Below are 26,412 nucleotides of genomic sequence, written 5' to 3' on the forward strand. Positions count from 1 at the left end.
TTTCCTCTCTAGTAATGTCTTCACAATTCCCTCAGATTAGTAAAAAAAGAAAAAAACAAAACTCCTGAAGCCCATCTTGGGAGTCATATGAATCATATTTTTTCCAGACCTTAAGACTAGAACTGAACTTAAATATACATGTAAACACATGAGTCTGACTTAAGCTCATCTATTCCAAGTTGGATGAACATACCTCAGTAATGTGATCTAACGTTTACTAAGTTATCGTCAAATTTACCCAAAATTAGGTCTAATTTTTCCAAGGTGTTCTGTGGAGGTTCCGTAGGTTCTTCTGCCGTGTTTGAGCCAGAAGTTGAACAGCATACAGTCAAGGGAGAACCATCACGGTGGGTACTAGGGTGGAAACAACACTTTCCCGAACAGATGAGGAGAAATGTACAGCAGCACTGCAACATTTTCAGTTTTTCTTCTGTTTCTGTGTATTAAAGTCTGCTATTCAACAGGGGCTCGACTGGCTGCTGGTTAATTTGTTATCACTGAGGCTTTGAGGACATTGTCATGTTCTCAGTGGTGTTTGTTTGTCAGAAGAGAAACAATGGAACAGGCCAAGTAAGAACCCATTCAGATTAGTTAACAGCAGCACCTGGTGGATGCAGTCCTCCTTAACTAGATCACCTAGCGTTTGTTGGGAAACACCTTGAGAACCAGGTGATGAGTTACTATGAAGACTGGGAGTTTTTGTTAAATGTTACCATGACGAGTTGGCTAATTCTAATTTTTCGCTTAAGATCCCAATATTGGACGCAGACGGTCAGATCTCTTCCAAACTTCATGCATTTGATTAGAATCCTGAAGACGTCTAGCGGAATTTAAGTCACGTCATAGTGCCACCTAGTGGCAACAGGAAGTAAGTCTGATATGCCAAACATCATTTGAATTATATTTGTAAAATGTGTTGTCTCCGTGTGATGAGCAGCAACACAAAAAAAAAGTGAATGAGATTTCATGAACTCTGCCCTGTGGATGCAGGAATGATATTTACTCCCCAGCTCACTTATTCGCCTGCTGCTCCTCCCTAAGGAATATTTTCTGAGGTGTCAGTCTTGGCAGATATTATTTCTGTAAATAAATCAATTCCTCCCCAGTTCTTGTACACTGGGACAATGACAACAGTCAAATCAAAGGGACTAATCGAGCTGTAACATGTCAACCCAATGAGTATCAAATCAGTGCGCTGCCCCTTTAACGCAACTTCAAAATCCAATTTTGCTGAACTCTTTTGGAGGACAAATTACCAACCAATAAACAGCGTAATTATGTGCCTCTGTTTGAGTCTCACAGAGAAAATACCATTGCAGAAAAAGAGAACTTTGCCATGAAGAGCTAAATAAAGCTAAATGTTGGGCATTACCAGTGCAGTGAAGCGTCTTCAAAGACAAGTGAGGGATTATTGTGTCCCTCGCTAGAAGACTGATGGGGAGAGGAGCACATATCTATCAGCAGGTGGAGAATGGAGAGGCCTAAAATATCAAAGCGAGGGATGGTGGAAAAGAAATTGAAAGTGGAGAGAGAAACAGAGGAAGCGGAAGGAGGCAGTGGGGAGGTATTAGAATGTATGATGTGCCCTGGGACACTTAGATCTGCCAGTATTGATGGTGTTTGTCTCCCAGGGGGGTAACAGAGAAGTTTAGTGTGACTGCAGGCTGGAAAATGGAGCTGACAGATAACCAATAATGAGCTCTGACTGATGCCTTAAGTTATGCACAATACAAGTGACGAATACAAACACACACACACACACACACACACACACACACACACAGGTGAGCAAAAGATGCTAGCTGCTTAACACTAAACTAGGGAGGGATTAGAGTACCATGTGTCCTCAGGAGGTGTGAGATGAGTTTGTTTTCTACAGACAAGAGTTGGAAGCAGGAGCACACAGTTACACACAAAAATAAGGGATGGAGGTGTGTGTGTGTGTGTGTGTGTGTGTGTGTGTGTGTGTGTGTGTGTGTGTGTGTGTGTGTGTGTGTGAAGACAGAGTAGGCAATCTCCCCTCAAATGAATAATTGATGAGAAGGCTGATACGTCTAAATGAAACATTATAAATACACAGCAACGTTAATGGGTTATTGCACCCATACACACACACAAAGCTCAGATCATATCAGGGAGTTAATACACTGCATGAAATACAATAAAGCCAATGAAACTCAAGATGTGGAATACCTTCAAGATTGAGATTCACTGCATTAAATATACATTACCAAATGTGATCTCTGATACACACAGAATCAAGTCATCAGTCATTTCTCTGTCACTGTTACCCCAAGATGCCTGGATATTCTTTTAATGAGTGGAATATTCTTGCATTAAGTGTGAGAGAATAGAAAACTGCCAAGCGGATGGACAACTGGCATCACGTGATCACGAGGATGAAGGAGCTGATGGTGGTTCCTACCTAAATACTGTACATGTGTGTGGTCCATACTTGCCCTCATCTGCCAGCTGTCCTCATGTCAACCCTCAGGGTCGACTCCATCATGTGCAGCATGTGACATACGATGTAGATTTTAGTTTTTGTTTCAGCGTGGCTGAGAGCACAGAAGTGATCCGGAAGAAGCCGGAAAACAAGTTTGATCGGATATCTGTTAATTGAACAACAGGAGAGAGGGAGGGAGGAAGAAGAGGGAGGAAGGACGAGAGAGGAAGGCAAGATGAGGGGAGCTTGAGCACCAGATCCAGCAAGTTCCTCACCTCTCAGATAAACTGATTCAATGTAGTCCATTAGCCAGGAGCAGAATACAGGTACTTTTCATTCTCAGTTTGATTTAAACCCAAATTAAACATTTCACAAAGAGTTTTTATTCACGCACGTTGTTTGAGAGAACCGTCTAAACCACAGGGTGCACGTTCATGTTCCTCCCCTGATGAATTCTCATGCTTTTCTTTTGGTCAACAGACAAGTCTATTTATTTCACGTTTAGGCAGAACAACTGAGATGAACCCAGTTTTACAGGACGATACGGAGGCCCTAGGGTGACATAAGCAAAAATATGAAATAGAAAAACTATTTATTTTATCTTTTGCTCGTCACCTTAGGGGCTCTGTGGGGATGATTTCATCAGATTTCTATAATCACATGTAGATGCGCTTAACACCTTCTTATTAAACTTGATGTGGTCGTGGAAGAAAATCATTAGAGCTTCCTGTGTGATGTCATCCCCTCTGCAAACATCTGCTTCACTTTTCAGCTACAAGCTACACAATCATGAAAGCGAATAAAGACAAAGACATTGGCTACAGATATCAATCCAATGAAAAACATGTGTGTGTGTAATCATTTAACAAATTCCAGAATGATTTCAGCATACTTAAGTTTTTCTTGACTTACCGATCAAGAGTAGAGGGCAACCAAACTTTATTTATACAAACAAACATAAATATACGTACAGAGTTACAGATAAAAGAAAAGAAGACCCTACACTTGGGGAAATTGCATAAATTTTCCAGTCCGAAGATCATTTTGACAGAAAGAGGGATGAATGGAAGAAGCTGCATGTTTTAGACTTCATCTGAGACAATACAACAGCCATGTTTCTCTGTTGTCTTTTCCTGCAAATGTAATAAAGAAAGTGGCCTGCCGTATACAAAAGAAAATATTAGTTTTGTTCAGAAAGGTTTTTAATCACATATCATTATCACGCAAGATTCAAATTAATTACTGGTCACAAGTGTCTATCCTTGAGCAAAAACTTGTATTGAACATGGAGAGAATAAGTTAATACAAGCAGGATTTTCCTGATTTGATCAGTTTTCTCACGTTCTTATCCACAGTGAAGAAGGGTTTCCTTCACCTGCCCTCTTAGAACAAGAATATGTAACACTTGAAGCCCGAACCGTCTGAAGTAATCACAGAGAAGATTGATTCTATGTGTGGACTGCAGAAGCTACTTACAACATCATCAGCAGAAAAAGAAGAATGAACATTGGGTTAAAAATTCTTGTTAATCTACACTTTCATGTCTGTTAACAGTCCGGCCAATACTGCAGATTGCACACAAGGAGCCAGTGCAACACATACTTTAAATGATCACACACACACTCGCACACACACGAGCGATCACAAGGGAAGTAAGTCAGAGTTGAGAGGTTTCCCCATCAAGGTGCATCCATCCAAAGAGAGAGTTCCAGTTTTAACAGGAGGGCGAGGAGTTGAGATGAATTGTAGAAAGAACCATCAACAATTGTTCTGGTTGTGTTAGTGTGTTGTTGTGATAGTATGTCCACATGCACAAAAATTTGTACAGTGTGCGTCCGACTGGATGGAGGACAAGGCGGTGTGTGTGTGTGCATCTCAGGAGATGGTGGAGAACTCTTTCAGCAAGATGTCCTGACTCAGTGTGTTCAGAGACACGTTCTTCCTCACATTCAGACTGATGGAACGCACCTGTGGATGGACACATTTACAATCAGAGGAGACTTAACACACACACACAGACAATTTCTACCTCATTCTATTCTCTACACTCCTGCAACATCAACTCCGCCTGTATTCTTGATTAGTTTTGAGCAATCTCCTCTATCAACCTCTAAAATACTCCATCAAAACTTTCCAAAAACTTAAACAAACAACTGGGGGAAAAATACAATCCGCTCAAGAGTCTGGAGCAGATAATCCCATTCTACAACCTTAGAACAATAGAAATACGACATCACGGTTGCACACCTCTGACCTTTGTTGGGCTGTAATAAACACGTATTAAGTACATTAAGATTTACCTACAAAGGTTTTATTGTTATCAATATTGTTAATATGATTTTTTTTTCAAGTCCAACATCTTCAATTGTAGCATCTTACAATACGATCTACAACTGCAATAAAAGCAACGATTCCATTGTATTTAGGTGATCTTGTTCTCATGGGAATGGGAGAGACGGGAGGTCCCCAAAATGATTTCAGATTATCCTCCAATGCCAGTGGATGTCTGTGCAGGATTAGACGAAATTCCATTCGTGTTCCTGAGCTATCTCGTTAAAAAGAATGGGACAGGAATGTCCAGTTGGACAACCTCAAAACAGAATGCCTCCCTCCCATGGCTGTCCCCAGAGTGGGGGCATAATGATGCGTTCAAGACAACATGGACCCCCAACCAGAAGACTTCAGACGTCACTGTGTTCACACTGTGAACTCGGAGGGCAAGAAAGAGAAGACTCACTCTTGATTAGTTCCAACACTGTAAAGTCGTCTGATCACAACAGGACAAGTCAAAAACTCAGGAGACATAAGTATGACAATGCCCAGAGCGCGCACGCACACACATACAGTCTCAAGGTCGCAATTTTTCATGTTGTAAATGGGACATATATAAAATAAAAAACACAAACCAGTTTTTGTTTTAACTATAAATTACCGTGGCTGTCTGCTCAGTTATTTATTTATTCTTTAGTTTGAGCTTGGTTCCTTGCCGACTTCTGGGTAATCTTGAACGCAGCATGAAGAACACAATCCAGATTTTTAAAAAAATATTGCAGCTGAAACCCTTATTCTCTCTGTCAGTCCTCAGAAGCACTTCCTCAGCTTCTTAAGAGAGTAAAGCACAGTCATCAGTGACACGTTTCACTTTTGGGTGTGCAGGGATGTCATCTGACTCTGGCTAGACCTCACACACCCCTTACACTCTCACCCTTACCAGCTCTTTGAAGAACGCCGCCTCTTTTGGTTGCTCCGAGTATCTCTCAAACTGGTCCAAACCATCCTGCAGTTTGAGGGTCAGTGTGTCATAGTTAGACCGTACCACCTCCAACACCTAAGAGGGCAAGAGATGACGGAACTGTTGCATGATACAGATCCATCACACACTGAAGACTCAGGCTGACGTGTCAGAGAACAGTCAAATATTCATTTCTGTTTAATAGTTCATCACAACATTTTATTCATGAGGGACCATGTGCAGTAGTGTCACTAACCTCAGTATCATCCATTTTCTGGGCCATGGTTACTCTTTTGCTTTCCCATATTTTTCAGATACTGTGCAGCTTTCACTTTTTCCCCAACTGAGCTGACTTGTTAGAAGTCTATGACAAGTGCAGACCCACTAGCCATGAACTAACCAGACCCTTTTCATTATTCTATTAATGCCCCTGCAACACTCAACTTAATATAAATATTCACGGCCCTGACGCACAAGCTACAGCACGACTTGATGCTTCCCTGAGAAGCTCAATAATCACAAATGCTCGTCTCAAACAAGCTTTTATCCGCAATGATACCAACTTTAAAAGTGTATAGGACAGCTGCATTTGGGGGCGTGTCCTAGTGTTTACATAGGTTTGACTATACAGGATCTGGGCACAAGTGCAGTGATCAGTAGGGCTTTGTAATTTGCTTCTAAATTACTCAGGTGGGTTTTGCATGTAACCAAACCAATTCATGTCATCTTCCACGGTGCCTGCATCTTAGCAGGTTTTCATCTGGAGTGTTTCCATTTTGTTGTTTTGGGGGTTTTTCTGCTGCTTTAATGCACATTTGCTCTACGACTGAGCCACCTCTCTGATCCTCAAAAGTAAAACATTAAAGAACCCACAATCAATTCAAAACACAGTAAAGAAATCACTTGGAAAATTCCGGATGTGCCGATCCTGTTTTTTTTTTTTGTCATCAATGATGCTGCCCTGCATGGTGGTAAGTGCTTATGGCGACCCTGTTTAAAAAATTTCTTCAACAGCAGGAAGAATACGGTGCCATTAACTTTAGACTTGCCTTCTGGCGGTCAATGTCACAATCGCCCTGCATCAGGATAGGAAAGCCCTAACGATGTCCCTGAAAGTCTGGTTCCAATTACTGTATTCACACGCAACACACTGGCAGTGTGCCCTGTGTGAAGCTGAATCATCACATTTCAGTGTATTACAGGAGGGTCAGGAGCAGGAGAAATTCCTCTAGCTTTGATTTTCTTCTTCTGAAAAATCTACAGCTCCGCTCTGAGACGAAATAATAGGTTTTTTTATTTGTCCCTCTGATGGGGGTCTTATAAAAACACTCATCCCCATCTCTCCTTCCTCCTCACTGGAAATATAGAGGTACAGGAGTTTTGACTGGTAACATCAGCTGATGTGTTCAAAACCTCTTTTCCTCACAGGCAACTCAGTTAAGCAACTTTCTGCATGATGGAGCAGAAGTATAAAAGTGTTATTGTGTTTATCTGGGGCACAGATCCAAATGCAGGCTTGTGTACTGGAGTGTGTTGGAGTCTAATATTGTGTTGTGTGTAAGGGAGGCTCATTTTAATGCAGCATGCGTTTCTGGAGGCCATCCATCTTCTCCTGTCAGGGTGGGGAATGAAGACACTCCAGGTGGATGGCGCGCGCGTACGTACTGGCTCGTTGAGCGCAGGCTGGAAATTTAAGGTTTCCGGTGGGTGTTCCAGTTGAAAATTCAAACTTGGAACTGGGACGGTCCAACAACAGAGTTCAACTGGACTGGTTACCCTGGCGTTGCTACAGGTGTTTGCAGTCCAGCGGACGAATATTTGAGCTTTCAAAGCAACTCAAATGAATTATTTACATTCATAAAACTGAGGTTGGTATGAGAGCAGAACAAAATAATTAAGTCTTGTTATTAATCAAGTTCCTCTGGATGTTTGGAGGACATTCTGTAGACAACAGAAGAATACCTGTGTTCCGTTGCACATTTTTCATTCATTCAACTCCGCAGAATTCCTGCTGCTAGCAGAAGTTATTGATGTTTTCCAACAAGTCCATCAGTCTGAAACAATTGTTATATCCTACATTATGCATGATCTATTTACAGATGGCTGTCCAGATCAATCAAAACGAAACATTTTTTTTCTACTACTTTCAGTCCAGTCAGACATCCATTATTCATATGTGTGATTGAAATATTCAACCTGGAGTCCTCAGAGATTTTTTATTTGCCATTACGGTCATCACTGGCTGGTTTGTAACAGGCCAAATGACCAACAGCAAGCTTTCTTTTCAGCTCTCAATGAAATGAACTTTTTTTTTTTAAGAGCAATTTTGAACTGAGTCCAACATTTGCATCATCAAATTTACTGCTAAAAGGTCAAACTACGGACACTTAATAAAGACTGAGGAAGATTCAACCTCTCGTGTTATCACACTGACCATCTAAAAACAGGTGCTGGTCTGTAACAACATGCTGCAGGAGCACAGAATCGCAAGTTCTTCCTCTTGTGTGACTTCAAAGTGCCGGTCAAACTTTATTGATAAGATTTTCCGAAAATGATGGAAGCGCACATCCCCTCCCCATCCAAACATCGACACAAGAAAAAGAGAAACAAGGACTTTTAAAGTGATAAAATACTGTCAACAGGTGGACACAATTCTTAACTGAAGCTGCATAGAAATCAAAGGGACTTTTTTATGTCAATGTTCCATTCCTATCCTCGTGGGAGCTGTAGACGTGCAGATTACACCACCAGCTACCTCACTACAAAATTAACAGACATATAATCACCTTCTTAAATAATTGCCGAAGTCATTTTTAACAATTTTTTTTTTTTTTTTGCTTAAATCAACTCCTTATTGTTTTGTCTCCGGGATTTTGTGTGTTCTGAAAAAGTGACGAAGGCGATTATTTTAAAGGCGACGATAATGGGCACTCTCTGTAGACGGCGAGTCCCTGCGCTTGCTCTCTGATGAATGCACGTCTAAGTGCTTTAACAATTTTTTTGGGGAAAAAAAAAAAAAACAGGAAACAACTAATTCTCATGGAGACGCATCTTTTCTTCCCCCGTCTCAATGGAACGATGCAATACCGCATTAACCAAAATAAAGTTCTTCCTTCCATCTTTGTTGTGAATAAATCCAGCAGATAAAAGCAGAGTGGTAATTGGGGAGTGAAATGACTGAATCCATCACACTCTTATCATTCTGTAAAGCAGGATCCCTCTTTCTATATCCTCACCACTGCACTGATTTGACAGTAATGATATCCACCAGATACCATCCAGATGCAGGGTTTTGCTCATGATTGGAAAATAACTGATTCAAAACACGGTCCAATGGCTTGATGGTGTTATTGACTCTGCAGAAAAGCTGGACTCTTAATAAACTGATTTTTGAACAAAAGGAATACTTAATACATCCACTTGGAGAGACAGGTGTGGAGGAGAATGGTGAGTCAGTAAAACAGTTTTCTGGAAAAGGGAAGCTCCTGCACTCTTAAACAAACACAACTGTTTAAGGAGGGTTTTCAACTGTGTAACAGAACATGAATAAGATGATTGAAATGTGGCGATGTTGCACTATAATCTGGCCCAAATGTCCCACAGTTGTGTGAAAAGAGGTGGTGTTTGTCTTTACCTGCTCTTCTGACAACTGGGAGATGTGGTTCACAGCAGCATATGATTCAATCTTGGGGTTAAAATGGTTGATGATGGCCCTTGAAGACAGAAACACAAGGACATGATACTGGGGGGCTTTTTCTTTCAAGGACATACATTCTTCAAGTATAGAGAGATTTGAATATTACACTTCATTTCAAATTCATTTCAAATCCAAGAATACTAAGTTAGCTGCTTTGCTCTTCTGGGAAAGATTACCAGATATTTGGATTGCAGCTGCAGGGATTTGCTCCCACACAGCCGCAAGAGCATTAGTGATGTTGGGCACGGATGAAAACCTGGCGCGCAGACCTCATACCATCTCATCCCGAGGGGGGAGCTGAGGTCAGGGCTCTGGGCAGAGTAGCCAAGTCCTACTGCACCGAACTAATGAAACCATTTTTTTTAGTGGACTAATGCACAGTGGTCTTGGTCTCCTGCTGCTTCTTCACATTTGGAAGCCTCCTATCGTCTATCAAGCCCTTTATAGGAACACTTACATTTGTAAATCAGGAACTAGACAGCTCAGTGCAGACAGCCAGTGAAAAAGAGAACCACACTATTGAGCATTTACACTGGTCTTAATCAAAATGGAGGTTAGCAGAGGTCAAAGTAAACAATAGCACAAGTATATGAATGGTGTCTACATATTTTTAACCATATAGTATACAACCGCAACCAGTTTCTACAAATGTTGGCGGTACCAACTAATATCTTAAAGGATGCAAATGTGAAGACATTTAAAAGCCCAGTTACAGACAGGCTCCTATCTAGTCACCCCTATTCTAATGCATCTCCAAGCCAGCCTCATATTGTATGAGCTCACCAGGGAGTTTCTGATGTAAATGCAGAGGCAAGATTTTCCAGCATTAGCATTAATTTCTATGAAGTAAACAGTTTTATAGCTCAAATACAAATTGATGTGATGAAATAACTTTGAGAGCATCATATATAAAATACATTATGTTGACAAAAATGCAGAGAATTGTCTGCAGTGGTATTTTGATGTCATTTACTGAGGGAAGCAAGCATATAGAGGCATGATTAGATGGGAGTCAAACTGGCTTAAATCAAACATTATTTACCTGGAGTTTTTATCTTCCCAATCATTTATTTACTCATCTTTTATTTCCAAAATTCATTTTTTTCCAATCTCATTTCCTTCCCACCATCCCTTCAACCCTTACACACTGCTCTATTAAGAGCTCAGTTGAGGGGGTGGATCCACAGGGACAAACTACTCGTATGGGTGCCCCTTTGGGACCTCAAAGCCAGGCTGACCCCAGAGGATCATGGCCTAAGAGATGATGGAGGAGGAATTACATTACAGATTTCCATTATAGCCAAGAATGAACGCCTGAGAAGAGACAGCGTATGAGTGTGGAGCGAAGTTAGGGTGACAAAGATAAAGACTTAAAAATGATCAAACTGAGGGGCCTAGGGGAGGAAAGGGAGGAAGGAAATAAAAGGATTATGCTGGCGACAGAGAAGCCAAATTACACTTCCAAAGACTTAAGTTACTGTTTTGACCTTTCTCCATCACATTCTTGTTTGCAATTCCCTTCAATCTAATATGACTCTTTTCTCCTTCTAAGCATACATCACTTGTGTATTAAGAGAGTGTGTGTGTGCGCGCGCGCATGCTTTCTTACCGAACATTGACAAGGGCATGCGTGACTTTACTAGCAGCCTCCTTCCATGGGCCTGTGTTAGTTGACACTCTTAGAACTGAAAGGCAAAGTAAACTGAATCAGATGTACACACTGAGCCTTTACACAGAAGATTATCTGTTATTTCAGCCTTGACAATTAGACTCAGACTCAGATTTATTGTCAACAATTACGTTCAACAAGGGTTATTTTCTCACTTAACTGATTCATCATTGGGTCTTACACAACCAGACAATAATTGTTGTTTTTCCTTGATAAAACTAACTCATTATCATTATATTAATTTAGAGAAAGTACATCTATGAGGCAGTATTTTTGTTCCATTCTACTCCATTTGCCAGCACAGATCAATTTAAGCCACGGGTTGTACCAGCTGGTCTAAAACTGCTCTGAAGTGGGCCAATAGATGAGCGGTGGCGTGTTCCATCATATAGTCGTGTGAAGGAGCCACTCACAGTGGCAACTTAGCAACCAAGGGCTGACTTGTCATGATCGGCTACAAATAGCACCTTTTTGAGGGTAAGTCAACAATAGGAATAGGCAGCAACATTGATCAGAAAAGCGAAAAAGCAAGAATTAATACATGAAACGAGAGGGAAGTCTGTATTGCCATTGTCCATAGATAAGAAGGAATTCATCATCCTCGTTTAACCCATTCTATACAAAGTGGCCACATGCAGCGCTCAGGTACAAACTCAAGATCTTTCTACCAGTGATTGGACAGGAGTGTTAACAAAGCTTGTGTCTTTTGGGTGGGAGAAAGTGGAGCGTCTGGAGAGAATATACGATATCCACACAGAAAGGACCTGCAACCTCCTTCTTTGTATGAGGCGCCAATGTTAAGCACTGAGTCCCTGTACTACCAAGTATGTATGGCGTGATGGAGCTGGAGTGGAGGAAATGTTATCTTCTACTGAATTAAACATGCTCGCTACAATATCAGGCTAGAGGTACTGCAGTTCCCTTCCCCTTAAGGTGTTTTTTGTACCTTTCATTGCTGATCTTCAGACATTTGGCATCATTTGAATAGTATAGAGATTTAAGAGTAATCCTTTGGTTAATATTTTACAGAGTTTAATAAACAGCTGTGACTAATAACATACCCATACAGTAGAGGTTGTCAAAGACTTGGTGCATTCGTACAATTTCATAGTAAAGCTCATCGTAGCTGTTGGAGGTGGGCAGAAACGTGTCTCCATATGTTATGAACATGTTGAACAAATTCACCACCTGAATAGGGAAACACATTTAACAGACCAGTGAAGTACAGCAGTTCACAAAAGGGAATTAACATGTTCACGCCTCAGTTTCTTTGTTTGAGTGACCACATAATAAGAGAAGTCGTGAATCTTGTGGATGGTTGTGGTATTTTGCACAGTGGCCTCACTGGCCCTTCTTTTACACACATCCCTGACATATTAATCTCTGCTGCTGATCTTGCCAGAGTGTGTGTGTGTGTGTGTGTGTGTGTGTGTGTGTGTGTTTCTCACCAGTAAGGCCAGATGAAAGATGTTGTGCTTGGCAAGCAGTGTGGTCTCATTTGACAGCAGGAACTTCAGCAGGTTGATGAGAGCTATGTAGAAGGAGACATGCACACATTAGTAACCCGGAGTGTTGCCAGTCTTCTACCAGAAAAGCCACACGACAGTACTCGCCTTTCCGCTATGTGCATCTTGATTAAGTGGATAATGAAAACACAGGAGGGGAGGACCTTTCAACATTAATTCCAGCCCTTTAACAAGCTTTTATAGAGCAAAATAAAACCCATAAAACCACAAGCTCACAATGGAACAACAGTCTTTAAAAAAAATCTAAGACAAGCTGAATGATGGTAAACATTTATCTTTTTTGTAGCACTGGTATCCGTCAGGAGGAGAGGGTCAGCGGTATACAGAGAATTAAACTGATTATTGGTCTGATTAGAAAAAGCTGTATTCTAACTAGACGCAGTGTGAAGGGGCAATTACAAACTGAAATGTGATGCTATTTTGTGTTGACCAGGCAGGAAAAAAAGGTAACCAGAATACACTGGCCTTTCTTCATAGACTCACTGTCCCATCTCAAAGATGCAGTACATTTCGAGAGTCTGGCCTCTGGAGGAAATTGTTTTCTTTTGCAAAAGCTGTAAATTTTGTGGCGATGCACACCCAATAGAAATTTCTTTAATGTTTTAAAATACCAAAATGCTTGGAAAAAGTAAATTCTGAACACCTCCTGTCAAACAAAAATTGTACTTAACACAAAAAAACTATCAAAATGAGCTGTGTTCTAGTGTTATTTGTCGCACGAGAGACAGAATTTCAATATTTTTTCAACTTTACTCAAACCTGTAATGATTATTTATTTTAAGATTTGACTTTACAATCATGTTACAACTACTCTAACTAGTGCATCAAAAGTTTGTAATCCTGCAAACACTTACAGTAAATCAAACCAGTGAGCAAAAGCCATTTACCTGACCAGAGCTCCCTCCAGGTGTAGTGTAACCTGATCCTGCACTTCTTCTGGTAGCAGAGGAGTTTGTGGATGATCTGTACACAACGCCTGCACAGGAAATAAACACAAAAAACTGGTGAGTGAGGAATTTGGAAGAAGGTAAACATGACCTGTGTGTGTGTGTGTGTGTGTGTGTGTGTGTGTGTGTGTGTAACATGCACTCACAAGTATAAATCCATGGGAAAGTCCTTCATCATGTGAGTGACAATAAACTCCACCATCAGATCTAAGCAAGGAAAAATTAGAAAGATACAAACTGAGTGAATTCAAGTTTATGAAACATTTGATCTTACATTAGCAATGGGTAAATGAAACAACACATTTATCTGAGATTTATGTAATGTAAGTTAAAGAGCACTTCAATTAAAAGCCTGAGCAGGACACGGCAGAAAAATGTGTAAAACTTCAAATAAGCTGCAAAGAAATGTAACCACGATATACAGTTTATTTGTGGTAGCTGAGATAAACTGCCAAGGGAACTCTGGGAATTTACATTGTGTCTTTACAGCCCCCTTTAAAATAAAAATATGAAAAAACATGCAAGAAAAACAGCTCTGAATGTAGACTGGTGAATGTTCCCACAACATCTGGTTTGAAGCTGTTGCCAGGTAAAAATCACACCCAAAACCTTGAATATCGAACCTTGCTGATAATCGTTTTGACTGCTCAATAAACAACAGTTTCAAATGGGGTCCGTTCACATTTTTACTGTTTAATTTCAGTGATTACCATTCATGATTTGATATTAGCAGAAACAAGTGTCGACACATGAAAAATAAACTGAGAAATCCATTTCAAATTCACCTGCATGAATGTGGAATTAATTGTATGCAACATAAAAATGTTTTTAAGTACAACAGTATTAACCAAAAGATTTGTTTCTTGGCTGATCTCAACTGAACCACATATACATGAATGACATCAGGTATTATTTATTTTTCAAAATAATTTCAAGGCCTGGAAATTATTTTGCAAATTCTATGACTTTTTGAAATTTTGCAAAACCATATGAACCCTAATCAAAATGTTTTCATACCTAAAACTGCACACACAAGCGGCCGTGAAGGGATGTTTTTGTCCACTGCCTTTTTTCTGTGTCGCATGGGCTGCAGAACACATACACACACATACACACACACACACACACACACACCCAAGTATGAAGACAATTAGATGTGGCGTTTATCACTTTACTACAAGCATTGACTGGTATCAGTTTTAATAAGCACTATAATCAGTAGTATTTATCTGTAAAATGAGTATTTAGTCTAAATTAGCCTTAAGTATTTAGGTTTTATCACCAAAGAATAGAAAGCAGCTGCATGTACGTCACTCACTCTTGACCATAAACCCACCATTTTATGTAGATTGACTCTGAAGTTCATATTGTCGTCATGTAGAAAGGCATCTGCATACTGGTCCTGTCACACAAAAAGGTGAAGTTAGCTCAAAGACAGTCTGACCCTTAGCCCGTTGGAAGTTTAGGATGGAACGGTGAGTATGCTGCTCCTACCTCGGCTATGCAGGTGAGGATGATTAGGCACAGTCTGGCACTGTTGAGTCTATGCTCGTCTGAAATCACACAAAAAAACTGACTATTAGCACTTAGAACATAAGCTGGTAAGAAATCTGACCAACTTTATCCATCAACTGGAGTCAAGTGACACAGAATTTAGAGGGGGAAACATGCTTGGGTACAGTACCAATCACCTGTCATGAGAGTGCTCTAAGTGAAGAATTACAAAAAAGTAACCAGGACAAACAAAGAGTTTGCTTACCTTTAGTATCCTGCATTACAATAGAGGCATACTTGAGGAAGGTGATGAGAAGGTTGCTGGTCTGCAGGTTGGGATCCAGGGGCAGCTCTGGGTTGTTCATCACTACACAGCAAAGGGACAAAAAATAAAACTGAAGCAGAATTCCTACAAATAAATTGTGGGTAATCGTGTTTCAAAAATGTACACAGATAAGAGGGAGTATATGAACGTAACAGATTAAATATCATTCTGAACAACATGTGCCATGATAACATTATCACAAATGCCAGAGCCTCAACATAAACTATCATAAAAGAAGAACAAAAAATAAGCTGCGTCCCCTGTTTAACAGTGCTCATTCAAGCAATTTGCAACATGATGAGAGGTGACGTCTTTCTCTCATAATGGTAGCTCCCACAGCTCACTGTATTGTCTAGACTTCTTCCATTTAAAAATCTCTGCTCACTGAAACATACAGCATGTTTCATAGATAAATGATGAGCTGGTCATTTGTTGAGCTGGTCATTTGAATCTCTTCAATCCCAGAAACAATTCTTTCCTTGCAATGCCTGTAAGCTCATAGGAAGAGAAGATTCCACGCTGTCAGGACACGTTCCATCACAGGGAGGTATATTCCGGACATGTGCTTGCAGCCACACATGCGCAACCATTTCTGGTCTAAGTAGAGAGCCCTCTAAGGGGTTGACGCTCCCATGACATGTAAGAACGTACCCTGCATGTGAAGCCTTCATCTGAACTGAAGGTTAATATTTCATACAGAAAATGGCTCTTCGCTTTGAAGCCACGAAGGGAGAGCGAGCCTGAGATAGAAACATGTACCTCTTAACAGATACAGCGTGTGTGCATAACAAATGACCTGCATGTGGAAACACGAATTCTGAAGTGACATACATGCACCCAACTTTCAAAGAGAGATCCCAGATTAGGTACATGGGTTGACAGTAACATATCATCATTAGGTCATTAACTTATATTAGAAATATCATTAATTGTATATGAAATATGAATATGAGCAACTAGCTTCTATCAAACCTGCATTTGTGTGCTGGAGAGTTTGTTCTTGCAGCAGAAGTAAGAGTCACCATGATTGCTGGGGTTAGGTAGTTATCAAAAATGCATGTGAAAACAAAGATCAAACTCAGGCAGCAACAAAAAAGCTTTTGAAATCCTTTGCTTGATTTTCCACCCCTTTGGATGCGTGGAGGGGGGGATCAGGTTCTTCAAGGTAGTTAAAAGATAAGGTGGTGTGGAAGCATCTGTACAAACAGACCTCAGTAGACAAGCTTAAATCTGTCCTCCACAGTAATCGCTGGGCTCAGTCAAGGTGGAGAACACCACAGTTAGTGAGTTACAGTAGAGTGCATCACAGTAAAAATGATCGCAACGGAGGGAGAATAAACCTGCATTTCATTCTGGGAGGGCAAAGATTACGGTTTCACAAATGAGTCCGTAATTTTGAAATTCAAAGACATAAAAACAAGTAAAAAAAAAAGACAGACTGATGTCATTACAACATTTAAAGTTTAGCATTATACACATTTTGGGGTTTTTGTACTTGATTTTGGTATCCTCTAGAGCAGCTGATCACCATTGACCTAGCTTTGTAGCTCTTCGGGGCGCTGTGTATCTCACGGTCTCTCTTCCTGGTATTTTGTGCATTTTGCATTTGAATTTATGTATTTCTGTAATTTACGACTCCCCTTCACCTCCACTCCATGTACTGGTCACCATCCCGGGACTTCTAAATGGGCCTGTGCTGGACACTGATAAATTGTTATTTACAGCTTGGGCTTCTGACTCTTCAACACAACCATGTAATGATGGAACAACGCTTTCCTTTAGGGTCCAGTCTAGGCGCTAATCTAGCTTCATACTGGCCAAAGCAATAAAAAAAGTCTGATGTGAAGTGCTGTGATCAAACACATAGGTATTTTTCTTTTATTGTCCAGGAAAAAACAACTCTACCCACTTCTGCCTGGTGCTTGCCTCTTTAACCACGTTAAGGTTCCCTCAAACCTGAAAAAAGATTTTCAGGGGGCCACTGCATAGCGTTACACTATGCTGCCAGCTTGTTTGCTGCAATAAAACTTCTGGAGCTGAGCAGGGGGAGGGGTATGAGCTGTGTGCATGCAGAGATCATGTCCATACATGGGAATCCGGGACACCTTGACATCCCTTGTAAAATGCTTTGGGGGAAAGAAAAAAAAAGGTAACAAAGCGTGCAAAGCCAGCTGAAACATCCAGCTGGGCCTACTTCAAAATGCACGTTCCTCATGATGGGACTCTTTGGCAGGAGTATCTGACATTGTAGCCACATTAATAGGTCAGAAAAGATGAAAAAGCACGACAGCTCTGCTTTAACCATTAAACATAAACTTCTAAAACATTCAAACCAATTCTTCCACTTTGATGATCTTTACATTCACTGCAATGGTCAGATAATAATCCAATTGGGACAAAGAAGGAGTAAGCACTAATCAAATAAAGACAACAGTATTCCAATCTTGGGGGCATAACTGAGGTCCATTATATACAAGTAGACACCATTAACACAGCATTTTGCTTCAAATACAACAGTCCAAGAACTTTGTGATGCAGCTCTAATTGATTCAAGTGACTGTTGCAAAATCAATATTGACATATCACAATAGCAAAATGAAAGGGATGGTTTTAGGGCAAATTCCAGAGTGCAATCTGAATGGAATATCTTTTAAGTAACACATCAAAATACAGTTTTAGTGCGAATAATGTCAGCTGGATTATTGCAGTCCATCTAAACACAGTCTATGGCAGGCAAAACCTTGAGTGCCCTGCAGCAACTTCAGTTTAACATGGTCTCTCTTGTCTTAATTCCATGCAGCCTGCCTCCCAAAGAAGTGATTTCAGAAACTGACGTGAAGGCAATAAGAGGGAAAATCTAACACACACTTCTCATCAAGCAATTTCACAGACACTTCATACATGTCAGGTGCAATCTTTGTCTCTAAGAAGGTAAAAACATGTGTCACATACTGTCTAGAGAGGGCGGCGTTGTGCCAAGTGGTGTTGTGGGTGTGGTTGGAGTAGGGGTAATAGGTGTGGCTGCGATGTCAATCTCAGGATGGCTCTGTTAGAAGACCAAAGACATGCAAGATGTTACTGACAGCGTCACACACTGACCAGCTGCCCTATGTTCACTGTTACGAACACAACAAACAACAATGTAAACTGGAGGGAAGATGCAAAGAGGGAGATGACAGCGTGCCTGTCAGAGGAGAGAGGCTTTATACAGCAGATCAGTCATTATCTTGAGATTTGTATAAACTCAGAATCTCTATGGGAAGAGCAGGTGAGGAATAAACTCAGCTGGGCCTTTAGCCACTGTTCTCTCATTATTTTAAGCAGAAAAGCACCAATGTGGAAAGATACCTGTGCTAATACAGTGATGAAATTGCGATTGAGGTGCACAGCCTCGTACAATGCCAGCAGAATCGCCTCATTGGTCCTGAAGACATAGGAGAAGGAATAAGAGGTCAGAGCTAAAACATTCACATTATAAAACATCAAACTGACCTTGGTAAATGTGAACAGTTTGCCCTGTAAAGCTCACGTAATGGAAAGGCAGTTTGGTCACCTCATTTGTCAGCACTTCACTTTCATTCAAGGACAGATCAGGATGACCGACCAGCTTCAGGCAACAAGTCATGAAACACACGTACATTCAGTCTGGAGTTGCTAAATAAAATTGTGTCCTCCCACGTTTCAATCTCTTTGGTGACAAATTCCCTCGTTTTGTTTTCGCCCAATGACTTTTTAAATGAACAACGGTTAGAACACCTACTTAAAAAAAAAGAAAAAAAATCACATAAAAACAAGCAGGCAAAATGTTAGCGCTTTAAAATCCAGCTGAATTATGAGATCATATGTGGCGGTTATTGTGGGGTTGGCTGATGTCTTCAAACTAAAACATACAGTCATGTAACACGAGGTACTTACTGCACAGAGAGTTTCTCATCGGCATCCGCTATAAACATGCTGCCCACCTGTGGACAGATGCAGAAACAGTGGCATCAATCAGTCGTCCCTGATATGAACCCTTTGACCTTGAATACGAAATATATTCAAAAGAAATGTATTACAATCTTTTTACATGTTTTGTTTGTTTTTTTATTTTACAAAACAAAAAAATATGGTGCGTACCATACTAGTGAGGGTCGAGAAAAAGCCCCCCTGGTTCTCCTCCTCTTTGTCTTTGTACTGCCTATACACAGAAAAGGGAAAAAGAAAAAAGATGGCCAGGAAGTGTAAAATAATGAAAAAGTGGACAGACTGACAAACTAAAGTAGGGCAGGACCACACAACAGCGGAGGCAAAAATAGAAGTTTCCACTCAAACACACACATTCACCCAATATCTCTTTCTACTCTTCCATTTATTATCCGAGGGGTATTTAGATTATACACACAACAAGGAACTGTACAGAGCCGTCATCCATCACTTTGATGTTTCCGTCTACGCACACAGACAGACAGGACCTCCGTCACAAACAGCATTTTAATTTCTAAAACCTGCCTCATCCAAAAAACATTACCATGACTGCCAAAGGAAACTGTCAGGTATAAATAACTGAGGCTAGAAAGGCCTGGTTTTTTTCAGGAGAGTAGAAATAGCGCGTTTGCGTGAAACATCAAATTGAATTGATGACACCGGTGGCCTCAGCACACCGAGCACTACATCATAAAAAATACTTTTTTGACACATGGAAATTTTTTAAATCTCACCTGTTATATTCTGTCAGAGCTTGGTGGACAACCATGCCCATTCCCTGGGAGAGAAAAACATCCAGGGTGTCAACTGCAGCACTTTGATGATAAGCTTGATCTGAAGGCAATTTAAGAGGACAATAACAAAATACTCACATCAAGTGTTGGCTCATCGTCGACAATGGAGAGCTTCACAATGTATGGATTCACAGACTGATAGACAGAGAAATTGAATATGATTAGAAGCCTTATTTCCATATTTTACCCACAATTTGACGTTAATGATCGGTTGAAAGAGAATGCTGGCTTCAACTGACAACTGGGTGTGCTGACTGATACTGGATCAAGAGACGAGCATTTCCGGCAGTTTTCTGTAATACATATTTTGCTCAGGTCAAAAAAAAAAAAAAAAAAAAGCGTCCATGTTGTGTCCATCCAGTATTTCTCATCCTTTTGTGTACTCCCAAACTGCCACTCGGGCTGCTCAATTTTTAAAATATATGTTATTGTGATTATTTTGACTTGTGTTGCAATTGCAATATGATTTGTGACAATAGAGGGAAAGTTCATCTTTATACAAGATGAAGTTTTGCACCTTTGCACATATGACATTAGCCATAATGCAGGCCTTAATGCCATTTTTAACAAATTTTGATTACCGGTAATTCATTCCACACTTAACCTTCCAAAATGACAAGTTTAATTTTTAACATTCACAATGTTTGCATGTGTTTTTCAGTATGTAAATATCACAAAAACTTGTTTTTATACAGATAAAATTGACACTGATAATGGCTATCAGCTAAATCAGTTGTAAAAATATCAACATATCAGATTGGGGGAAAAAAAATTCAAACACTGTACATCCATATTAGAAACAGAAATGCTATGTTCATAATCCATCGGCACAAATATTTGATTAATGTAATCATGGATGGACCTTTTACCTCACATCATACAAACCTGATTTGACAGACTGGATTGAGCAATGTAAATTTATGAGCTATTACTACAACAGGTAAAACTTCTCCTTCTATTCTTTAACATGGAGGAGATATAATTATGTATGTGCATGATTAAAGACACTCCCAAACCTTAGCTGAATGACTTCCAGGAGAGGACACAATTGTGCATTTAACATTAAAACCGAGCTGCTACGGCTGTGACAGAACACAACCCAGCAGTTTCAACATAAATGTCAGCGCAGAATGGAGGGAGATGTTGGTAGAATGGATGCACTCTCAATGCCACATGTAAGGGGTTTTATTAATGCTTCCAACTCCTCCCTCTTGCATAAAATGTCTTTTCCACTAACATGAGCAAGTACAGAACAGGTTGCAACAGTGTATGCACAAACAACAGCACACCTCATACTTCCTGTAGTTGACCAAAAGTGCCAGAAGGACCACAGCATCGTAACCATGCTGCCCTCTACTGGACACGTCTGACAAAATCTGAGGAAGAGCAAAAAACGGTTGTTTAAAATTAAAACATTATACAAGTCTGAGTTTCACAGCACACATTTAAAAGCATGCTCTTTAGTGGGCTAAACTAATATGGGAGATGTGTGAGAGATGTCTGAAACAATGGTGTGCAACAATAGTGGGTGAAATACATACTACCTGCAGGGAGATATCACAGTATAAAAATAAACACCATTTTTCAATGATTGCAAAAACTTTAACTAAAGGTTAATTTTGCTCATCACTTACCTGCAGAATGGCTTCGAAAATGCTATTGATCATCACATATTCAAGGATGGTGTTCTGACTGATATTGTCTGTCACCTGCAAACAGATTTGTTTATTTCCTAACATTTCTCAAAGTCTGTAGAGACAAAAGTATTTCATGTTGTGGTTAGGATTTCTTACCGTCACCAGACACAGCAACAGTTTGAGACAAAGGCTTTTTAGACTCTCTGACCCGTCTCCACAAAGGAGGCTGTCCAGTCTCTCCATTAAGTCCTGCAGGAGACACAAGGACAGGAAATGCTGTTAATCAACATCTTTTCATGTATCTATCACACATCACATTCTTTCTGGTGGTATGTCCCCACATACCTTCATCCTTTGCTCAGCCTTGTCAAACCCCATGAGCATGTTGATGATGTCAAAACCAGACGCTGACTTATTCTTCTGGTGAACCCCTCGGAAAAGTGCACAGAGAGTCTGGGGGACAGAAAGAGGTCATGAAATCAACACTCTGACTGGCTAAAAACCCTGAAAACACCCACTTCGACCTTTTTTTTTTCCTATACTGGGAAGAGCTTTAATCAGCATGGAGTCCCGGGTTGAATGACCAGTTTAGCTCCAATCAGCATTGATGGGCACACAAATGCTGCATGACCACAGGAACTTGCACAGGACTACCAGTGCTCCCAATTATGAACACACATATGACGAGCAGTCAGAGCTCCACTACCAACAATGTATATTGAAACAAAGACGGCTTGTCATCTCCACTGATAACTCAGCATCCTCACTCTCGGCCACAAATTCAACCCATCTGCCTCCAAGCAGCAACGCTTAAACATCGTTCAGACACAGTTTGAAAAACAGAGGTGGCGCAAAAATACAACAAAAACAAATTTAATCATCCTCCATCCTGCTTTTACTATAGCAGTAGCCTTAAACAAGCTTGAGATGAATCACTCAGTGCTGTTCTGTGACAGTAATGGTCATTTTTTTCTAGTTCATTGACTGTGTTCGTGATGTTGAATGTGACCAGGGGAAAAACACAGAAATTAGAGATGTGTGTCCTTTTCAAGTCTGTTTTTGCAATCGGAAGCCTGCAAACTGCGTTTCAGTTTGAAAACTGACCAGATGACTATGCCATTCATGTGAAGATTTACTGTTTTGCTCGATCTGCTCTGTGCAGATTGACACACCATCCATCAAAAATATTCCTTTATACCCAGCGAAGCAGTGTGCTGGCAGGTGACCAGCTCGGAATCAGAAATACATGACACTTACCAGCCAATTCTTGTCCCTGGCAGGGAAATCAGTGCATCCCTAACAGAAGGCAAATTCCACCCATTTTATTCATGGTTTACCTGGATCTTATAAACCTGCATGAACACAGGTGTGTGAGCCATGGGGGAGCATTATGCAGCCCTAGTGCGCATTTTAGTCTTGCTCCATTTGGGACTTAATTGTTGACTTGAAACTTCATTGCTGAATCGTAAAAGACAAAATATCCAACTGTAAATTAGAAAACCTAAAACGCTTCTTGTCCAATGAGCAGTGTCAGTTCTCGGGAATATCTTGGAGGCACTCCAGAAGTGTAGCTACCTGCAGGGCATTGACCACTTTGATCTGATGCTCCTCTCCCAGAGCCTGGACACAGTGGTGGAACAAAGAGTTGATATTGTCCTGGATTCGCTGAACCTCCTCCCCATCTACACTCTCTAGCTTAGACTCTAGGTATTCCAAATTCACCTGGAACAAGAGGTTGGACAGGTTGGTGAAGTTATTTCAAGATGCACTATCAAGTATTCTCTGCTGTCAACACACCACCGGTTTAGCCAGTTGGAAGTGTAGTAAAATAAAGTGCATACTGTCACGCATACAATACATGTTAGCAACTTTTACAGTTCTAATCTGTAAATTAATCTGTGCAGCTTTAATCTAGTTTTCTAAATCCTCTTGATCTGTATGTCTAATGCTTTTCTACAGTTTCTTATAGGGCTGAACGATTTTAGGAAAAGATCTGATCACAATTTTTCTGGCAGAAATTGCGATTCCAGTTTGATTCATGATCTTCTTTAAATCAAGCTTTTGTGCAATATTCACTATGTGAACAGTGACATTTACAAACATGACAGGAAATTACAACAATATTTGCTTTCCTGAAATCTTCTCTACATAACTCTTTACAGATTTTTTTGTGTCAAGAAAACCAGCATGTCAACCTTTGATGGTTTTAGACATGAGTGCTGACATGTGACAACATTGCCAGGAGCACTTAACAATCTCTGTCAATCTCAATTTCGAGTCATTTTCACTCGACTTTTCACCGGAATTTTTCGTCATGCACTCCTTATGCAAATGCCGGTGGTGATTTTTCAAGTGTCGGTATAAATTGATCCTGTTTCTGCCTGATGTTGCACTGATGAGTTTGACGGGATGGTAGAGAGATGGCTCAACAGCGGGCTCAACAGATCCTGTGTCAGTCAGGGGCGTTGCTAAAAACCGAGGCTTAGACGATCACATGATCACATTTGCTAAAATCGCGATTTTGATCAGAAAACAATAAATCGTTCAGCCCTGGTTTCCTACATCAAGCTACAAATACTGTATCAAGGTGCTCAGAATGTCAGTAAATCAGAAATATTGTTGACACCTGCGTAATATGCTAATAAATGGGAATGCCGCAATTCTAAATATGTTTGTATGCATCATCTTTTTCAGGTTTGACAGCATACTAATGTTAACAAAGGTTGGAAGACATTGGCAATATAATGCAGAACACAACACAATACTATTCAACACATGTTGCAATTCATCTTCTGTACCTTCATCAGAAACAGTTCATCCCAGAATCGAGGGTTGTTTTTGGCTGGGTCCTCTTTCTAAAAATGGAACAGACGGGACACGGTTGATGTGAGAACACAATATTATTATCTATACCAGATATCAACCACTAAGATACTCACAGCAAAAATCTCATCATACATCAGCACCACTTTCTCCTTCAAAGGTTTTTTGGAGGATGAAGTCCTCCTCAGCAACCCTGCCTTCTTCTCCATCTGAGACATGACAAAGTCTGACAACAGAGACACGGTGCGCTAGACATATAAAGTAATTTAGGTCAAAGTAGAGGTTGGTGTCACGCTCCCAGTTCCTCCCGACTTTAGGGTGTGGTTGGGTTCCAACAAATTACACTGGCACTGACAATGTACCAATAATACAAAACACAATATAACCAGAATTGTCTGAAGAGAGCTTTTCTATGGTGGGGGTCAGAGGACCATCTCAGCTGCTAAGCTCAGCACAGTGACAGCATGCTCATAATTAATATTTACAAAACTTCTCATGTTAATATGAAAAGTCAGTAAGCCTATTATAAAAAACAAAAAAATCTAACTAATTAAGTAATTAATAAATAACAAATACACAATCACCTGCTGAATCATTACGTTATCTAAATCATCGAGTGACTATCTTTGATCAGGTGTCAGAGGGACAGGTTGACCTGTTGTTGTTATCTCTTAGCAGTCGGGTGACCAAGAGAATGGTTTAAAAATTACAGTGACAAGGCAATGTTAAATAATTGAGTTAAATAAATGACTTACTTCAGTAGTCAACGCTCCAAGCACCATTAGGTTTAGCATGCAACTCTTTATCAGCTGACAATGGCTAGAACTGATCGCATGTAAATAGAGGATGGGCTGCTAGCAAGCTAGCTAACATGAGCTAACTTGAACCAATGTTAATTAACAAGGTTCAAAAGCAGGCTGGCAAAGAGCAACAACATCGTCAAGTTGACGAATACATTTTCTCCGCCGACATTTAGTTCAGAAACACTTCCGTTTTTCAGAGACTCTGTCACTCATTATCCTGCAATGTTCAGCTATCGTCTCTCCTGCTAACGCTAAGCTATCGAACTAAAGCCTGTGAGTCAAGAATGTTCACAATAATGTAGCGCTGGCGATGAAATGACAGCCTCGGAACATTAACAGTATTGCTGCGTCGCATTATCTGTCCATGTGTTTGCTTTGGTTGGGTTTTTTTTCGGTCTTACCTCAATTAAAGTGTATCAAGTGTAAATGGAGTTCATGAATCCTGATGGCACTAGCCGCAACTAGCATACTGCTGCCTCTACATGAGCCGCCTGCTGGTCCTCAGCGCCTCAACACCCCACATGTTGTCCCCACTGACATGTTTACTCACAGATACACTCGCTCACCAGGCCCATCTATGCCAAGTCCAACGGCATGTTTTTTTTTTTCGAAGCTTACATTAAATGTATACAATTTTCTATAATGGAAAAATAAACTGAATGAACGAGATACATTCTAATACTCATGTTTTTTTTCACGATATATTAGTACATATATAGTGGTTTGGTTTTTATATCCTCCCTACATTCAACCAATAAACTAGTACAAATGCTTTTGGGAAATCGAGAAAATGCGAAAGCAAGCAGCTCATGTCTTTAAGTATTGTTTTTGACTATCTCTAATTTATGTGATTACTTAAATAAGTAATCTAATTAATAACTTAAATAAATAATACTTGGCTTCCTACTTCATATGTGCCTGAGATGTTGCATTATACAATGAAGTGATATTTAATGACATCACCTTTTGCTTTAAAAAAAAAATCAGTGCACACTAGTAATCTCAATTATTGATTTATTTTAGTGAAGGACGCTTCATCGGGTTCACGCTTCA

At 40.3% G+C, this 26,412-nt stretch overlaps 1 protein-coding gene across 2 annotated transcripts; it reads right to left on the reverse strand.

Moving 5' to 3' along the window:
* Positions 1-2,914: 2,914 nt before the first annotated feature.
* armh3 (armadillo like helical domain containing 3) lies at positions 2,915-25,897 on the reverse strand. Of its 2 annotated transcripts, none has more exons than XM_086210853.1 (26): positions 25,761-25,897; positions 24,673-24,782; positions 24,532-24,588; positions 23,309-23,455; positions 22,079-22,186; positions 21,890-21,982; positions 21,731-21,805; positions 21,386-21,472; positions 20,175-20,231; positions 20,037-20,080; positions 19,456-19,516; positions 19,252-19,298; positions 18,685-18,760; positions 18,289-18,382; positions 15,277-15,378; positions 15,012-15,070; positions 14,854-14,919; positions 14,535-14,604; positions 13,664-13,724; positions 13,458-13,546; positions 12,493-12,575; positions 12,106-12,232; positions 10,985-11,060; positions 9,313-9,391; positions 5,658-5,774; positions 2,915-4,414 (listed from the first exon to the last, which is right to left on the reverse strand). In XM_086210853.1, the coding sequence occupies exons 2-26, from the start codon at positions 24,772-24,774 to the stop codon at positions 4,322-4,324; spliced, it is 2,070 nt and encodes a 689-aa protein (XP_086066979.1). In that variant the 5' UTR covers positions 24,775-24,782; positions 25,761-25,897; the 3' UTR covers positions 2,915-4,321. The 2 variants fall into 2 exon arrangements, with proteins under 2 accessions (XP_086066979.1, XP_086066980.1); XM_086210854.1 differs by having other exon boundaries at positions 24,673-24,765; positions 25,761-25,878.
* Positions 25,898-26,412: the final 515 nt, after the last annotated feature.

This window comes from Aulostomus chinensis, chromosome 8 (genome assembly GCF_037954235.1).
Source record: "Aulostomus chinensis isolate RoL2024-O1b breed Wild chromosome 8, RoL_Achi_v1.0, whole genome shotgun sequence".
Taxonomy (NCBI): Eukaryota; Metazoa; Chordata; class Actinopteri; order Syngnathiformes; family Aulostomidae; genus Aulostomus; species Aulostomus chinensis.

Coding starts and splice junctions, on each gene's coding strand:
- armh3 (XM_086210853.1), bottom strand. CDS start 24,774: ATGTCTCAGATGGAGAAGAAGGCAGGGTTGCTGAGGAGGACTTCATCC. Junction 18,761..19,251: donor GATGAGAAACTCTCTGTGCA/GTAAGTACCTCG, acceptor CTATGTCTTCAG/GACCAATGAGGCGATTCTGC. Junction 5,775..9,312: donor CCCAGTTGTCAGAAGAGCAG/GTAAAGACAAAC, acceptor TTGCCCTCTTAG/GTGTTGGAGGTGGTACGGTC.